General features: G+C 35.1%; 1 protein-coding gene across 1 annotated transcript; it reads right to left on the bottom strand.

The window, feature by feature from the left end:
- Positions 1-3015: 3015 nt before the first annotated feature.
- On the bottom strand, positions 3016-14622 carry AKNAD1 (AKNA domain containing 1). Its single transcript, XM_086901711.1, has 14 exons — positions 14496-14622; positions 12184-13334; positions 10981-11101; positions 10736-10878; positions 10572-10631; positions 9966-10099; positions 9496-9622; positions 8671-8834; positions 7276-7361; positions 5993-6115; positions 5797-5907; positions 4828-4909; positions 3886-4027; positions 3016-3250 (listed from the first exon to the last, which is right to left on the bottom strand). Exons 2-14 carry the CDS (start codon positions 13255-13257, stop codon positions 3131-3133), a joined length of 2487 nt encoding a protein of 828 aa, XP_086757837.1. The 5' UTR covers positions 13258-13334; positions 14496-14622; the 3' UTR covers positions 3016-3130.
- Positions 14623-14637: the final 15 nt, after the last annotated feature.

Raw genomic sequence — 14637 nt, 5'->3', positions numbered from 1 at the left:
GGGCTGTTGTATTTATGTGTCTTGAAATATTAGTTTGTTGTATGTAGAATCCAAGAGAAATGTTATAATGAAAAATAGATTACTTATGTCCTTTTGTTTACATTATTTCCAATGATGAGTATTTATTTTTTGTTTTGTGATTTTGGATTTTTTCCCTTTATTTTTTGCTCTCAGGTTAACCAGTACTTTAAGAGAATGTTTTTGCTAGATGAGTTCATTCAGAGTTAATTAGAAGGTGGAAAAAGGTCAAGTTCTCCCCCTACATCATAGAGGAATGAAAGGGGAGAATGTGACATGATTCGGAAATGTTGCAGGACATGGGGAATGATGAGAATAAGTAGCTTTCAAATGCACCTAAATGAGTTTGGAACTGATTCTACACTGACAATCTTTTTCAGTGGGGCTACAGAGCAACACTTAAATCATCTGGTTCATCAAATACCATGTACATCACAACCTTAAAAAATGCAGCAGAAATATCTGTGTTGGTTTTGTGAATTCTGGTTTATAACACTATCACTGTAGAAATCCAGAGTAAAAATACTTATCTAAGAAATGCTGTGTTCAATGTTGTCCTATGAAATATGCACACTTTGAAATTAGTACTGAGAAATTACACCAAAATTATATGTATTTCTTACACCTTTGGCAAGAAGATCCCAAATTTGTTGTAACAGCTATATGTAGGTGCAGTTTCTTTTCCAATTCCTAAAGCTGGAAAGTAGTTAAGTACAGAAGAAAATAGCAGATATTAGTGTTACAGTTAAGGACTGAAATAATGGATTTTATATACTACTGAAATAAATTGTGTTGATATTTTTTAATTTCATAGAGTTGAAGAAATACAAGCTCACAATTCTGGATTACTTATGTATATTCAGGAGTAGTCTTTTCCTATGTCTTTGCTTCAGGCCTATCACCAGCTCAGCCTGATAGCTGATAACTCAAGTCTTAATCTGTTGGGTTTTTTTTGTATCCCTTATCCTCCTTTTCCATCAGGCAAAGCAAAGCCAAATGTTACTGAAAAGGTGGAATAATAAACATGCTTTATGATAGGACATCTTACAAGCTGTTTTGAGCTACATATTGGTGTGAAGGGGGTAGGTGGAAGTTCTATTCAAGACATTTGGGTTTTTTTTCCCAAGGATCTTCTCTGCTACATTTTTTCTAGATCAAGAATGATATTATCAAGGATGGGAAAGAATTCTGTCAGGATAAACAAAAACTTAGTTTTTCAGAGTGCATGTACAATGTATAGTATAATTTTGAAAGTTCATATTTTCATGTTATGCATATTAAAATACTGACCTTATCCTACATGTGGGCCCAGCAGCTGATTTTTAAAGTTGAATCTGGAAATCTGGACAAGATTCAGAAATTACTAAGGAAAATCAAAGGGATAGAACAATCTTCATGTCAAGAATGGCTAGACATTTTTCCCCTTGACCAAGGTTAAAAAAATCATGGTGGAGTGTGTGATGGAAGCCACAGAAATCCTGTTAGTATTCAGACTGAAGGATTATCTTTCTAATCAGTATGTGAAGTAACACATGAAACCTGCAGCTGTCAAATCAGAACAAAAGGACCTTTAATATCCAAGATGTCATGCAGTAATGACATAACATAAATTGTTATATGAGGAAAAATATCCTCAACATAAGACAAGTATTTGTAGGGCTAATATATATAAATGTTACTGCTGATTTGGAGGGCTTCTTGGTTTTCAATTTGTCAGAGAATGTTCTGACATCACTATGTGATTGTCCTATTCAGTCTGATCTTTCTTAGGCAGTTGCTGTCAGGCACAGGACAGCAGGTGCAGGGATCCAGGATAAACAAAAGGTGTAGAACAAGCTGTTCTTGTGATGTGGAGAGATTTCTGTGAGAGATGAATCTTTATTGCATTTAGGAAGCTGCAGTAGTTATTTATTAAGTTCATTTGCAAATAATGGGGACATTCCAAACATTAAAATAAATAAAGCAAAATCAGGGATAATAAGCAGAGGCAAATGAAGTTATAAGGATATACAGTAAGAGGCTAAGGAGGAAAAGAGTTGAATGATATTGTTTGCTGTGAAGGGTGGAAGAGACCCTAAAAAAAGCTGTTGACTCAGGCTAGTGAGTAAGTGGCACATGGCAGTGAGTTTAGCTGTCACTGCTTGTCTGAACAATCTGTATTATTTCTGTATCCACCACCGATGAAATTGCTCAGGTTTGCCTGAAAATGACTGTCCTTTTTAAGGCATGTACTGCCATTTCTAATTTGGTTTTCATCAGTCCTTATGTACTTTGCCTTCAGTGAATAGCATTCCTGATAAAACAAGGCTATTTACTGTTTCTCTTTAGTCACTTCAATTAAATGGATGTTAGAAGGAAAATAATAGATGACTTTTCTTGGCTTACTGAATTTCTATAGTATTTAAAAATTTTCCAAGCTACTTACTATCAGCTAAAATGTCAAAGCCAGATATATCTGAGAAGTTAAGGACATCACATTGAAGGAACCAATTTAATTGTTCCTAGCACATAAACAACAAATTGTGTAATTCTGACATTGCAACAGACAAGGATGCTTCTTAAACAATGTAGGGCACCCTAAAACCAAAATAATTCCAAATGTTGACTATGACTTGGTATGTTAACATGATGTTTGCTTCTAGATGTCTCAGGTACAGAGGCTGTTTTCTCTTGGTGTGATTAAGCAGCTGCTGTTCAAATATGGGAAGAAATGATATGTAGTAATGACTGAGGTTTATTCTCACACTTGGGGAATGGGGAGAAAATACAAGTCTGAAAGTTAATTTTGTGTGTTTAAGCCAATTTTTGTTAAGCTGTCTTAAGTGAATACTTGGAGAAGGTATCTGTACACAGTAATGGGGATCAGCCAACCTCCTAAAGATCTTCAGTAGAATTAATAATTTCTTTTACAGTTCTAAGACTGAGTGTAAATACGGAATACCTATATGCTCTAGTTTGGTTTAGTATTAATAGGTACAGAACAGCTGACAAAGTTAGTTAGCTGACTTTTTCATGTTTGTGTTCATGATTTTATTTTTGCAGAGATACTAACACTTGAACATGCTACTAACAGCATGAACCACCAGAACAATATAGCATTTGAACTAGATAATTAAAATGGTTTTCTTTTAACTTTAGCTAGATCTTCTGAAACTGCTTGTACCATTCGCTCTGTAGCTTTCTTCAAACTGTTTGCTGTCTCTATGGCATGATCCAGAGTAGAAGTTAAAACCTGTTGGAAATAACATACTCTTGTTAATAGTGAAGGCAGATGTATACACAGGTACTGGGAAAAAGGTGATGTTTAAGGTTTTGTCTATGATTTTTGCTCTGAATATGTGTTGAGAAGTAAAAATTGAGTGATGTGATAGACCTCTATAGGATTCAAGTTGGAAGTATCTGGAAGTATCTGTTAATTATTTCTGTCTTTGACTGTGTATTCATTTGAACTGAGGGACATTTACACATTTCTAATGTATCCGCTTCACTGATGCATGGTGCATGTTTTTGGTCCTGAGAAGGCTTTATTGAGGTTTTGATAGTGGTTTGTCTAGCTAGGCTTTGTTTCAGTATATGAAACATAATTCTAGAGATAAGATGCCATGCTATTTTTTGGTCTGTTTCACCATTTATACAGGGACTAGGTTGTACAACAAGCCTGTACATACCTGTATGAAATAATATACTAACATATAAGACAAAATGCTTTGGGTTTGAACTCCCTTGTCTTACCCTCAAATGCACTACACATGCTTAGATTGTAGTAATCAGTTTGCTAAGAATGGGATGTTCTGCAGTGCCATGATGTAGGGAGATAATCCTTTCAAGAAAGTTGTGTGGTTTTTAATTTTCACTCAAAAGTCTTACATTTACATAGGAATCATTGGTGTTTCTGATGTTGATTGCAGATTTTCTTTGGGCAGATTTCTTACTGGGTAGGTATTGATGTGAAAGGATAATTTTATCATATGTGCTTGAACAGCAGGTTTTGGCAGCCTCAAAGGATTTCCTAAAGGTAAGATACGTAGAAAAAAATACAATTTAAGTAAGAAAAATAACTTCTAAACTATGAATTACATACATGCACCATGATAGCACTCAGTTAATTTTACTGTGAGTAGAATTTTCCATTGAATTGTAGAGCACAGTCCATCATTATTTGTTTTCTATCTGCATTGCAGTAAGACAGAAGATGCTGTAGGATGCAGAGTAAGGAAATTTCTCATAATAGCAGCACTCTGCTGCTGCTGTAACTTTCTCTGACAGTGTTCTATACCACTGATTCTCAAGTGCAGCTGGTGTACTTCCAGGCAATTACTGCTATTGAGTAAAGCTGTCAGAAATACTGTGAGAGAAATTGTTTGCATTTTAGTACCAGTTAGGAATCCATTTTATTTCTGTCCCACAGTGTAATTTAATGTTAACAACAATTAAAAGTAAGACTGTTACTTATAGAGAAATACTTGGCAGCAAACAGAGCTGCATCCTTGTAATATAGGCTTGCTTTTGAATCTTTGAATGGGAACATCATCTTAAAATAAATTTTTGTTTTCATTATTAAATGTGTAAGCTAAAGAAGTTACATTTTTGCTCTTCATTAAATTAGGTGTGAAGAACTAATCTAAGAATTGTTTACACATGTTTTTACAGTAAATATTTTAATTTCACTAAAGAGTAAAATTCTGATATACAACATGCACTGTGAAAGAGAAAACATTCTTCCTGGTTGATACCTGGTGTGTTTCTTCCATGCTGAATCTTCAACAGTGGTGTTTTCTGTTGTACTATATAGTTGTTACTACAGCTTACCTTTCACAAAGTCTGGTTACAGCTTCACCTGGCTGCTTGGCTTTTTGAGTCTTCTGGGTGGAGATTCTCTTTTGTGAATAAGCTGGAGTTGTTGAGGTCATGTTTAAAACAAAAAAAAAAAAAGGTGATTTTCTATGTATTAACTTTTTTTTTCTCTTTAGCATAAATTAAAGATCAAGTATCACTATCACTGCTGAATAAAACTTGAGAATATGAATATGTTTATTCTATATATGTAAACTTAAGAAAAGAATATGTTTAAAATTTTTTGTAAATGAGGACAGATTAACCTTTTTGTGCTTGCTCTTGAGTTTAGTTTGGCAAATGGAATGGAGATTTATATTCAGTTTCATGCAGTGAAAGACTGCAGTGGGGAAGTGTACAATAGCCAGTGTCATAATCCTAATAATTACATGAACACTAGTTCGATTTGTAGTTTCACAGGATTGCTAGAGACAAATAACTAACTTATACTTTCTTCTTGATGAAATGTTGTATTTTTCTTTAAGAATTTTTTTCTTATGCTAGAGAGTCTGTGACTTTAAAAGGTACATGTTCAGATGATCAACATTTAATTTTTTTTAATTAGGCTCTCCTTGACTTTGCTGCATTGTCACATGATATGAGTGTAGAACTGGAATTTTCTTTAGCACTTGTTTATACTATATTAGGTAATGGCTGGCACTATAAAAGTTGGCACAGTAATGCCTAATTTTCATATCTTTTCATGTGGCTCTGCAAAATGAGATATTCCTGCTGTAAATGAAATATGAAAGGGATTCCTCTTATAAAGCACCAGGGAAAGTTAAATCTGTAGTGCATGGAGATTAAACTTGACCAGGTGTGTAAAAGTTGGATTTACAGTGCTAATGACTGCTTGTACTAAATTAAATGTGGTCTGGTATGTGCAATGTCGCTTTCTGCCCCTTAAAAGCTAGCCTGTGTTTGTTAATTACACATCATACTTACAGGATGAACCAGAGCTGCTTTTTCTATATAAGGTACAAGACTGAACAGACTCTTTGTAATTCCTGAGTTTTACTTGATCTCTGCTTCCCCTGGGGCATTTGCATCTAAGTCCTGGAAACAAAGATGTGTGGTTTAGAAAAACAAAATTACAAGCAGTGTTTCCTTGTAGATGTTCATATTTTTGCAATCACTGTACCTTTTCTCTCTCCACATAATCTTGTATTTAATGATTTGTAACTTAGAGTGTCACAGTTGACAAGGTCCTTGCTTTGTGAATCATTATAAGAATCGCAGGCTGAGAAGTCCTCTGAATCGCTGCCTAAAATTCAAGAAATAAGTTAAAAGGGTCAGAAATATGAGAAGCTCTGGCTAATGTACTCAAGTAATTATTTGGCTTTCAGCACTGTAATTTCAGAGCCTTTTGCTGCCATTAATGCTACTGCAATTTGAGGAAGTACTTTTCACCCCCAGGAGAGTGGGGATTGAACTCGAGATTAGCTTTCAGCCCTGTCTGCAAGCTTTGGATGTAATTTCCTGGTGGTGCTTATTTTCAGCTCAATTTCAAGAATTGTTGTTTGTGTTTTTGGGTTTTTTTTTAATGAAGTTCTCCATCTCCCCATGTCCATGGTGTTACGGAAACAGTGCAGCATAATAGGAATGGGATGAGAATATAAGCAGCTCTAGTATGGCACTGCTTTAACTATTGCACCAACCAGTACAAACAGTAATCCCAGTGTATTATGTTAAATTAAAAGGATATCACAGAAAAGTTAAGGACAACTGGTAGACAAAAGGTAAGAAAACCTGTATATTCAGACTTAAAACTGAATGTAGGATAGCTCATGCTATTCTCCTTTAGTTGCTGGTTACTAAAAGCTTCAGAATATTCTGCAGTGGAAAGGTAAAATTGCTTTAAAGCAGAATAATGAAGTTGAATCCAAAAACTAAAACTGAAAGTCAAGCACTGATATGAAGTGTCTCAATTGTGAAGCTTAGAATAATCTTCTAGAACATGAAATAAATGCACATCAGAAGAAAAAGAAAAATCAAAGCACTGTGTGTATGTCGTGGTCATGCTCTTGAAAATGTTAGCAGTGGCAGTATTTGGGAACTTATCTAGAAAGCTGAATTAGATATATAAAGAAATTAAGGTTGGACAGGACTTCTGGAGGTCATTGATTCTGTCCCCTCTCAAAGCAGGCTCAACTTCAATGAAGTTGCTTAGAACCCTGTCCAGTTGAGTTCTGAATATCTCTGAGAATGGAGATGTCACAGCCTCCCTAGAGTAAACTGTTTCAGTGTTTGACCAAGTTAAAAATCTTTGATTCATATCTAACAGAAAATTGCATTGCAACCTGTCTGTTACCTCTTTGTCTGTCACTGAAAGTTCCTTGAGACACAAAAGGAATGTATTTCTTCAGAGAATTCCCTAGCAGGTTTAGGCACAGTTCTAAACCTTTGTGTGCCCTCATGACTTACTCAGGTTGGTATCTGATAAATCAGTTGGTTTTCTCTGTATGAAGAGTGGAGATGTTCCAGTTTTTCTTTCCGGGATATCTGTATTTCTTTGAGCATGAAAACAGAATATTTTAATTGTATCTTAATATTTCTATGATGAAACTTATAAATGTCTTATACTAATAATTAATTGCTTCTTAATTGAGAAGAAATCAATTTATTCATAGAAAGAACTTTACTTGTATCAGTTATCTGAAGAGGTGGTAAGCAGAAGCTAAAATTAATAATTAACCAGTTAAAAATAATGAACCCTTTCGTTAAAGGACACATTCTGACAAAAGCACCCTGACTTCCCACAGCTGTTAAAAATGTTTAAAAGTAGATATCTTGATAATCCTGTATTGAAAAAGGAAAATAGTATGAAATCTTAAATACATCCATTACAACTGATAGTGTTTTGATGCAACGTATGTTAAATACTATTTGGTTTCTTAGTAACTTTGAGCTATTACTAAAGCTTTAATTTAATGCCTTTAGATAATTGGAGGAATATTTGAGATGTACCTTTTGAAAGAAAAAGAACAAGGTTCCTTGTTAAGAGTTATTTGATGTGTATTTTTATCTTTGGGTGTATAGGATCATTAAGTTTATTTGGAAAATTTTCTGCTCATTCATGTTCATAATGATCAGAAGATTGAAGTAATAGTCTTTCAATGACAGAGAAGAAAGTGGAAGCTAGGTGAGTTTTAGTAGACAACTATTAACACTTACCCTGTAGAATAATCTGACAGAATTAGGTTAATATGACTGTTGTATACTGCATGCATTATTTTCCCAGAAGCTGTGTTTCTCTACTGGAATTTAGTTCAGTTCTCCTTTTTTTAACCTTAGACTGATTAAGGAGAGACCATTTATTTTATTTTTCTAATCTCATTGAGATGTTTAACACCTATAAAATGATTCTCAGGGGGGTGGAGATGATGTTTAGAGTTTTCATAAGGTTTTGATTGTTAATTATGTAATGATCTGCATCCCTCTATTTTCTTGTTTAATTAAAAATACCAAGTATTGGCAAAATATCTTTTACTGGCACTGTACTCTGTGTGACTTCACATCCTGGATTTGTGTGCCTGTCATGAATTTTATACAGAAGTATGATGTAACTCCTAGGTGAAAGTGATGGTGGTGTTTTGGCTTCAGGATATACTTTTAGACTGAGAAAGGTAGGAAGACCAGGCTAGGAGGAATTCTTGGATATAGAATAGAATATAGTTATATAATTCAGTAGAATTTTTACTCTGGAAATATTCATGTTGCTTTTCAGAGATTTCACACATCTGAATTTTCTTATGCAGCAATTATTCTTATGTATGTTTTTGTAAAAACTTCAACAGCTGTTTCCAAGTTTTCACTTACATGTGAAGACAAAGATTGCATTTTTTGCCTTCTAAAGAAAGTTGATTTGTTGGTGGGATTACGTCAGTTGTCTGATTTCTTTCTCCATCATAGTTCTTGTGAAAAGATGGAGTTTCGGTACCTCTTCTTTGTGGAAAATCAGCAGTGCTTGAAACTGCTGAGCTCTGTACAAAGTAACAAAGCACAAACACAGGTGTATGTGGGCCTTGCATTGCAAGCAATGACTCTTACCAAAAAACATCTCCTCAGGTTCTCTTACCATTTTTCTCTGAAGCCCAGGTTACCTAAAACATTGATTTTGAAAGCATTTTTTGAGAATTACCTGTAGATTTGTAGAAGGCAATAAAATTAATTTTTTTTTGGAGGGGGGAGTGTGTATGTATATTTATGATCTGGGAGAAAATATTACCATTCTTAGGAGCAAGCTCAATTTTCTCTAGCACAATGCTGTTTGGTCTTCTAGTAATTCTGCAGCTTAAGATCTTGGACAAAGTCATTTTTCCTCCCACAAAATGATAGTGATTAATTCCCCAAAACAAATTTGCAGAAGTTAAGTGAGCTACTCATATTTTCTTAGTGTGAAATAAATGCTTTTGAAACTGGAACTAAGGACATATAATTGTGTTTTTCTACTTAGGTTTCTGTTACAGTTAATTACATATTATGTAGTTAATATTTCATTAAAATATTTTCCTTTTAAGTAATGTGCTATCTAAAAGCATCATGATCTTACTGGAGCAGAACATACAATCGCACAACTGCACTTAAGTTCTCAAGACTTTTATCAATAAAACAGAATAATTGTCTTTAATAAAAGTCAGTTACCTCACAGAAAGACTGAGCAGATTGATAGGAAGTCAGTAACGATGAAAGGCCGCCTTTGCTGCCATCGATTCGTTCTTGAATGTCTTCAAGCAGCGTGCCAAGCCTGAATATCTCTCCTTCCACCCTTCTAAATCCAATCACAACCAACAGTTACTTAAAACTCTCTAAACTAATCTCTTATTTCTTACCACGATAATCATAATGGACATTGCAGTACATTTCCCATAGGAAAAAACAAAATGTATGGAGTTGACAGAGTCCCTTTTAAGTATTTGAATTAATCAAATAGACATCCCAATTACAAGTAGGATATGTAAAGCCCAAGGTGAATTTTGGCCAAACAACTTTTAGTTTATCACAATAAGATAATATTTTCACATCAGGGAAACTCTAATGGATAAATTAAGTAAAAGCTGTAAGACAGTCACAGAAGATAATACTGATGTACTACTTAGCATTTCTTGTCTAACCTCTCAGGATCAAACTCTCCAAGGTTGATAGGCTTGTCCTTGTAGTTCTGCAGCTGTAAGTTGTGGTGCTCTTCTCTAGCTTTTAAATAATTTCTTTCCAAGGCATCAAGGTATCTTTTCAGTTGATTTAATGCCTTCATTAATAAGAAATAATTCAATACAAAATGTCATGGTAACTTAGCATAAGTAACTATCACTGTGTCTTGCTATGTAAGCCAGATGTTATTTGCACTGCTGTTAAGAATTTTGGTAGTTCTCTGAATTGAAACAGTACTGCATATGGTATGTTCACCTAATACTCTGTGCTGCTCTATTATGTCTGAATAAAATACTAAAAATTATTTCTGAACTGATGTCTTACATGTCAAAATTCCTAACTTAAAATGGCAACTTCAGGCCTTGTATTAATAGTTTTAAGCTGGATTCCTTAAAAGATTTAAGAATTCATCCACCTGCTGAACACCTTTATTTTTGTTTCCCAATGTCATACCTTCAGTCTGAATTGAGAAGGGTAAACAACCATTTGAAGTAAACATCAAGCACCTTGCCAGAAAATTGTAAGTCTACAGCCATTTCAGATAGCTCAAAGTACATAAATTAATTTACCAGATATTTGTCTTGCAAAAAGTGTGTTTCCTGGATCATATGCTTAGAGAAGTCTTCCACCTTCAAGACAAAATATTAGACTTGTATTATATTTAAACAAATTTGCCAAGTGAGTATGGGATTTGAGCATCAGTGCAAAGTATATATTGAAACAGAGCTCTTACTTTCTTAGTCAGTTGCTCTGTCTGATCCTTTAGTATTTGAGACATCTTTTCTCCTAGTGTTAGTTCTGGCAGTGAATCAGAAGGATTTAGACACTGTGCTTCTACTGTCCCAGCTGCTGGTAGTGCTGTTCCAGGCTGCAGTCCTATGGAATACAAAGTAAGATTGATCAATTGCAATTTTGGCCCAAAAGTGTAATCAAATTACATTAAATAGTAATTTGCATAGTTACTGTAATTTTATTTACTTGCTTTAAGCAAACCACGTGTAGGTTGCACAGGGACAGGAGCACGTAACATGATGGCATCAGGTGGTGTCCTAGTGTGTCCTGAGGAAATAGCATTTGTGAAGTCTGACTGAGGAAGTACCTGTTAAAATTAGAACCTTCATTATAGATAAAATGTACAGAACACTTAGGGACCTGGACTTTAACTCAAAATACAAAATATTAACAAAATGTTTATTATAACAGTACCACTTAATTTTCTGAGCTGATGGATGTGTGAAGTGTTTCATTGTATAAATACTTCAAATACTTCTGCTCTGCTGTAAAAATATGGAGGATTTGTATAAATGGGAAATACAACATGAAGGTGACAAAATAGTTTTAGGGGGATAGTCATACTTCTAGAGATAAAAAATAATTACTTGAGAAAAAAATGTATTTTGAGAGATTTACTTTAGGATTAAATCTCAGTTGGTCAGCATGCTATGTCAGCATCTCATTTGCAGCCAGGAAATAATGTGGAAAACTATTAAAACTTGTATCTCAAGCAATTTACTAAGATGTAAATCTAGGAATGGAATTAAGAATCTGTAAAGCTCAGTGAGTGAGCTCCATGTCAGGGCATGAAATTGAGCAGTGGTTGTCTAATTACTAACAAGCTTTAAAATAAATTCACTACAGTAAGATAAATACATTGTCAAAAAAATCCTTTAGAAAGAATTGACAATAAATATCAGTCTCGGTAGTTGAAGAGTGTTAGATGTGAAAAAAGACAAAGATATCTTAACATGGGCACAGTATAAAAATAGAATGTTATTGTTAAAAATGTATTTGAAGTATTTTTTGTGAAGATAATTTTATGTTATCTTTAAACATAAATCTTAAATTTATGTTTAAAGATAACACAAGAAATAACAATTTACAGTGGGTTTCCTAATGATTCGATAGGATGCTTTATCATCACAAACAGTGCTCCAATGTTAAATACTGAAGTATTAAATAATATTCAGCCATTAGATAATTGGTAATGACAGTTCTGTATAAAGTCAGTTCCACAGAACTTTATTTGTTAAAGCAGTTTTTGAGTCAAGTGAGGGTACTCACTGATATACCTACAGGGTGCCTATAGAGCTATTCATGTTAGATTTTATGGGATACAGAATATCTTCTTACAATAAACCACTCTTACCCAGGATGAAGAATTTCTTCAAACATCCAAATTACCTGAAGCTGTTGCAGCAGTTCTGAAATACTCCTTTCTTCTTGATTGTCTACTTCAGCAGAATTGAAGTAATTATTATTTTCCAAAATGCTGTTCACAGTTAATGATTTATTTAGCAAAATAGGAAAGGGTTTTACTCTCTCAGTTGAAGGAACTGAGGTAATATTGTCAGGTTTTTTCAGTACTGCAACTTCAGAGAAGTTAGGAAGGCAATAGTGAGCTTGCCCTTGCCCATATTTGAGCTCACAAGGTGAAACTGTTTTCTTAAACAGGGCTCTCTCATCTTTCATGTTTTGAAAGCTCTGTGTACTTCCAGTCTCATTAATCAGTTGTGAATATTCTTGTCGGCACCCACACTGACCAGAAGAAAAAACATATTTCTTTGAAACAGATCTATTTTCATTTAACGGGTTTCCATTTTTGTCACGAGCCTTTACTTCCTTGTGGTTTTCTAATGGATGCTCCTCGGAGCTCATTGCCCATTGTTCATGCACTAGAGGGCCTTTGATGTGTTCTGAAGGCTCAGGTTTGCTCCCAGTGTCATCGATACTTTCAGTAAAGGACATCTCTGGTATTGTTTCACGTTCAATTAAGTGGCATGTGCTTAGTAATTCTCCCCTAGAAAAATGACGCAGGAGGACATTGGACATCTTGGAGGTAGTTATATGTTCTTTGCTATCCGGTTTACTGGAACTACCAACAGGTAATTCCTTCTTAAAGGAAGCTTCACTTCCAGGCATTTCAATTGGAGCTCCAGTTGTTCCTCTGGTGCCTCTGTGATGACTGGAGAATTCTTCAGGCTGTAGAGGAGTTTCATAATTGGCTGCTGCTTTTATGTTTTTGTTATCTTCAGAACAGGCTAAGTTTAAAATACCAGAAATATATTTTGTACAACTACAGGCATTCAGATTATCTGAATTATTGTTACATTTACAGTTTATTCCTAGATCTCCATCATAAACTAAGTAATCTTCTTCTCCAGTTACATCTGTGCTGCAGCCTAATGCATCTGAAAATGAATTATTCATTTGGGCTTTCATCCAGTCTGACAGTTTGCACTTTTTTGTAGTCTCCATGTCCAGTTTGTGTAGAATATCAATGCCATTGCTTTGCCAGTTGTGGACAGAGCTTTTACCATTGCATGGATCAAAATCTGGAATGTATGATTAATATTTTTTAATACTCAAATGTACATGACACTAATACCTAATTATCTATATAATTATCTCCCTACTGTAGCTTTTTTAGAACAATTGTACCGACATGGATGCTTCCCTCTTTGCACTAGTGTAAGTCTGCATTAACTGCTGGAGAAAACAAGACACAAATGACAAAAGTATCAAGAACAGCAGCTGCTGCTAACTACCTGTCCTTGCTTGTTAGTCCTGCTGTGGTGGTAAAGACAAAAACACTTGGTAAGAGCCACAGGTGGTACTAGAGTTCAACCTCAGGCTGAAAAAACCCAAACACATCCCCCAGTCCCTTTCCCGTCCCCTCCCTCCCCCCCGTTAAAAATGACAATATAATATTGGCTTTCACATTTATGTATTAGCTCTTACATGTTATTATTGATCATGAGTATTTGGATACGGTACAATTTGTAACTCCTTTTAGTTGCTTATTAGTGTAACACAATCTATTAGTTTTGCACCGTATACCTTATAGAAATAGTAATGTGATGAAGATATTACATCGTAAGCCTTAGCAAAACACGAAATGTTAAAATGCTCCTATGTAGCTAAAAGGTAATTATGTTGTTTCCCTCACATGTGCTGACCAGCCTCTCCTAGTGATAACAGTGACACAAACCAGAGCACCGGAGAAGAACTGGAGAAGAGCTTGTTAACTCCTTATCAGGGAGTGTGAAACAACAGGATGGGAACACGAGAAGAAATAAAATATATTGACCTCATCCACAGGATCTCACGCAGATAACTCGCAGTGTAAAACCAAACTAAAGAGTCCCTGAACATCAAAGAAGCTCACAGGAATGTTTGAATAATGTATGAACACAGGAATATGCACGTACCTCAGTAATGGAACAGTATATAGATAACTGTCTTAATCTACCGGCGTGATCTTTGGCCAATAGACAGAAACACCCCAGAATGCCCCTTTTTATTCCCTTATTAAACTTAAAAAAATTCTAGAGAGTGAACTTTGTTTTTCACATCCCTTTTCTCACTACTCTAAACCGTTTCTTTAGTCTATGCTCTAGAGAAAGATCACAAACTTCTTTCCCAATTCTCGTCCCCGTGCATCAGATAAAATGCAATTAATTAGCAGCTCAGCATCATAAAATGCATTGTTTCACCTTCTGTGCAGTTGCTCGAGGCGGCAGAGGCGACCTTGCAGCCTCGCTTTCCTGTGGGTACCAGTGCAGCAGCACGGCCATTCCATTCCCGTTCGGGCGGACAGCGTGCTTGTGCTGCAGAGGTCGGTGCTGGCCCCGCCCC

Source organism: Cyanistes caeruleus, chromosome 9 (assembly GCF_971803275.1).
Source record: "Cyanistes caeruleus chromosome 9, bCyaCae1.hap1.1, whole genome shotgun sequence".
Lineage (NCBI taxonomy): Eukaryota > Metazoa > Chordata > Aves > Passeriformes > Paridae > Cyanistes > Cyanistes caeruleus.
The sequence above is the reverse complement of the archived record's forward strand: the minus strand, read 5'-3'. Positions and strand labels throughout refer to the sequence as shown.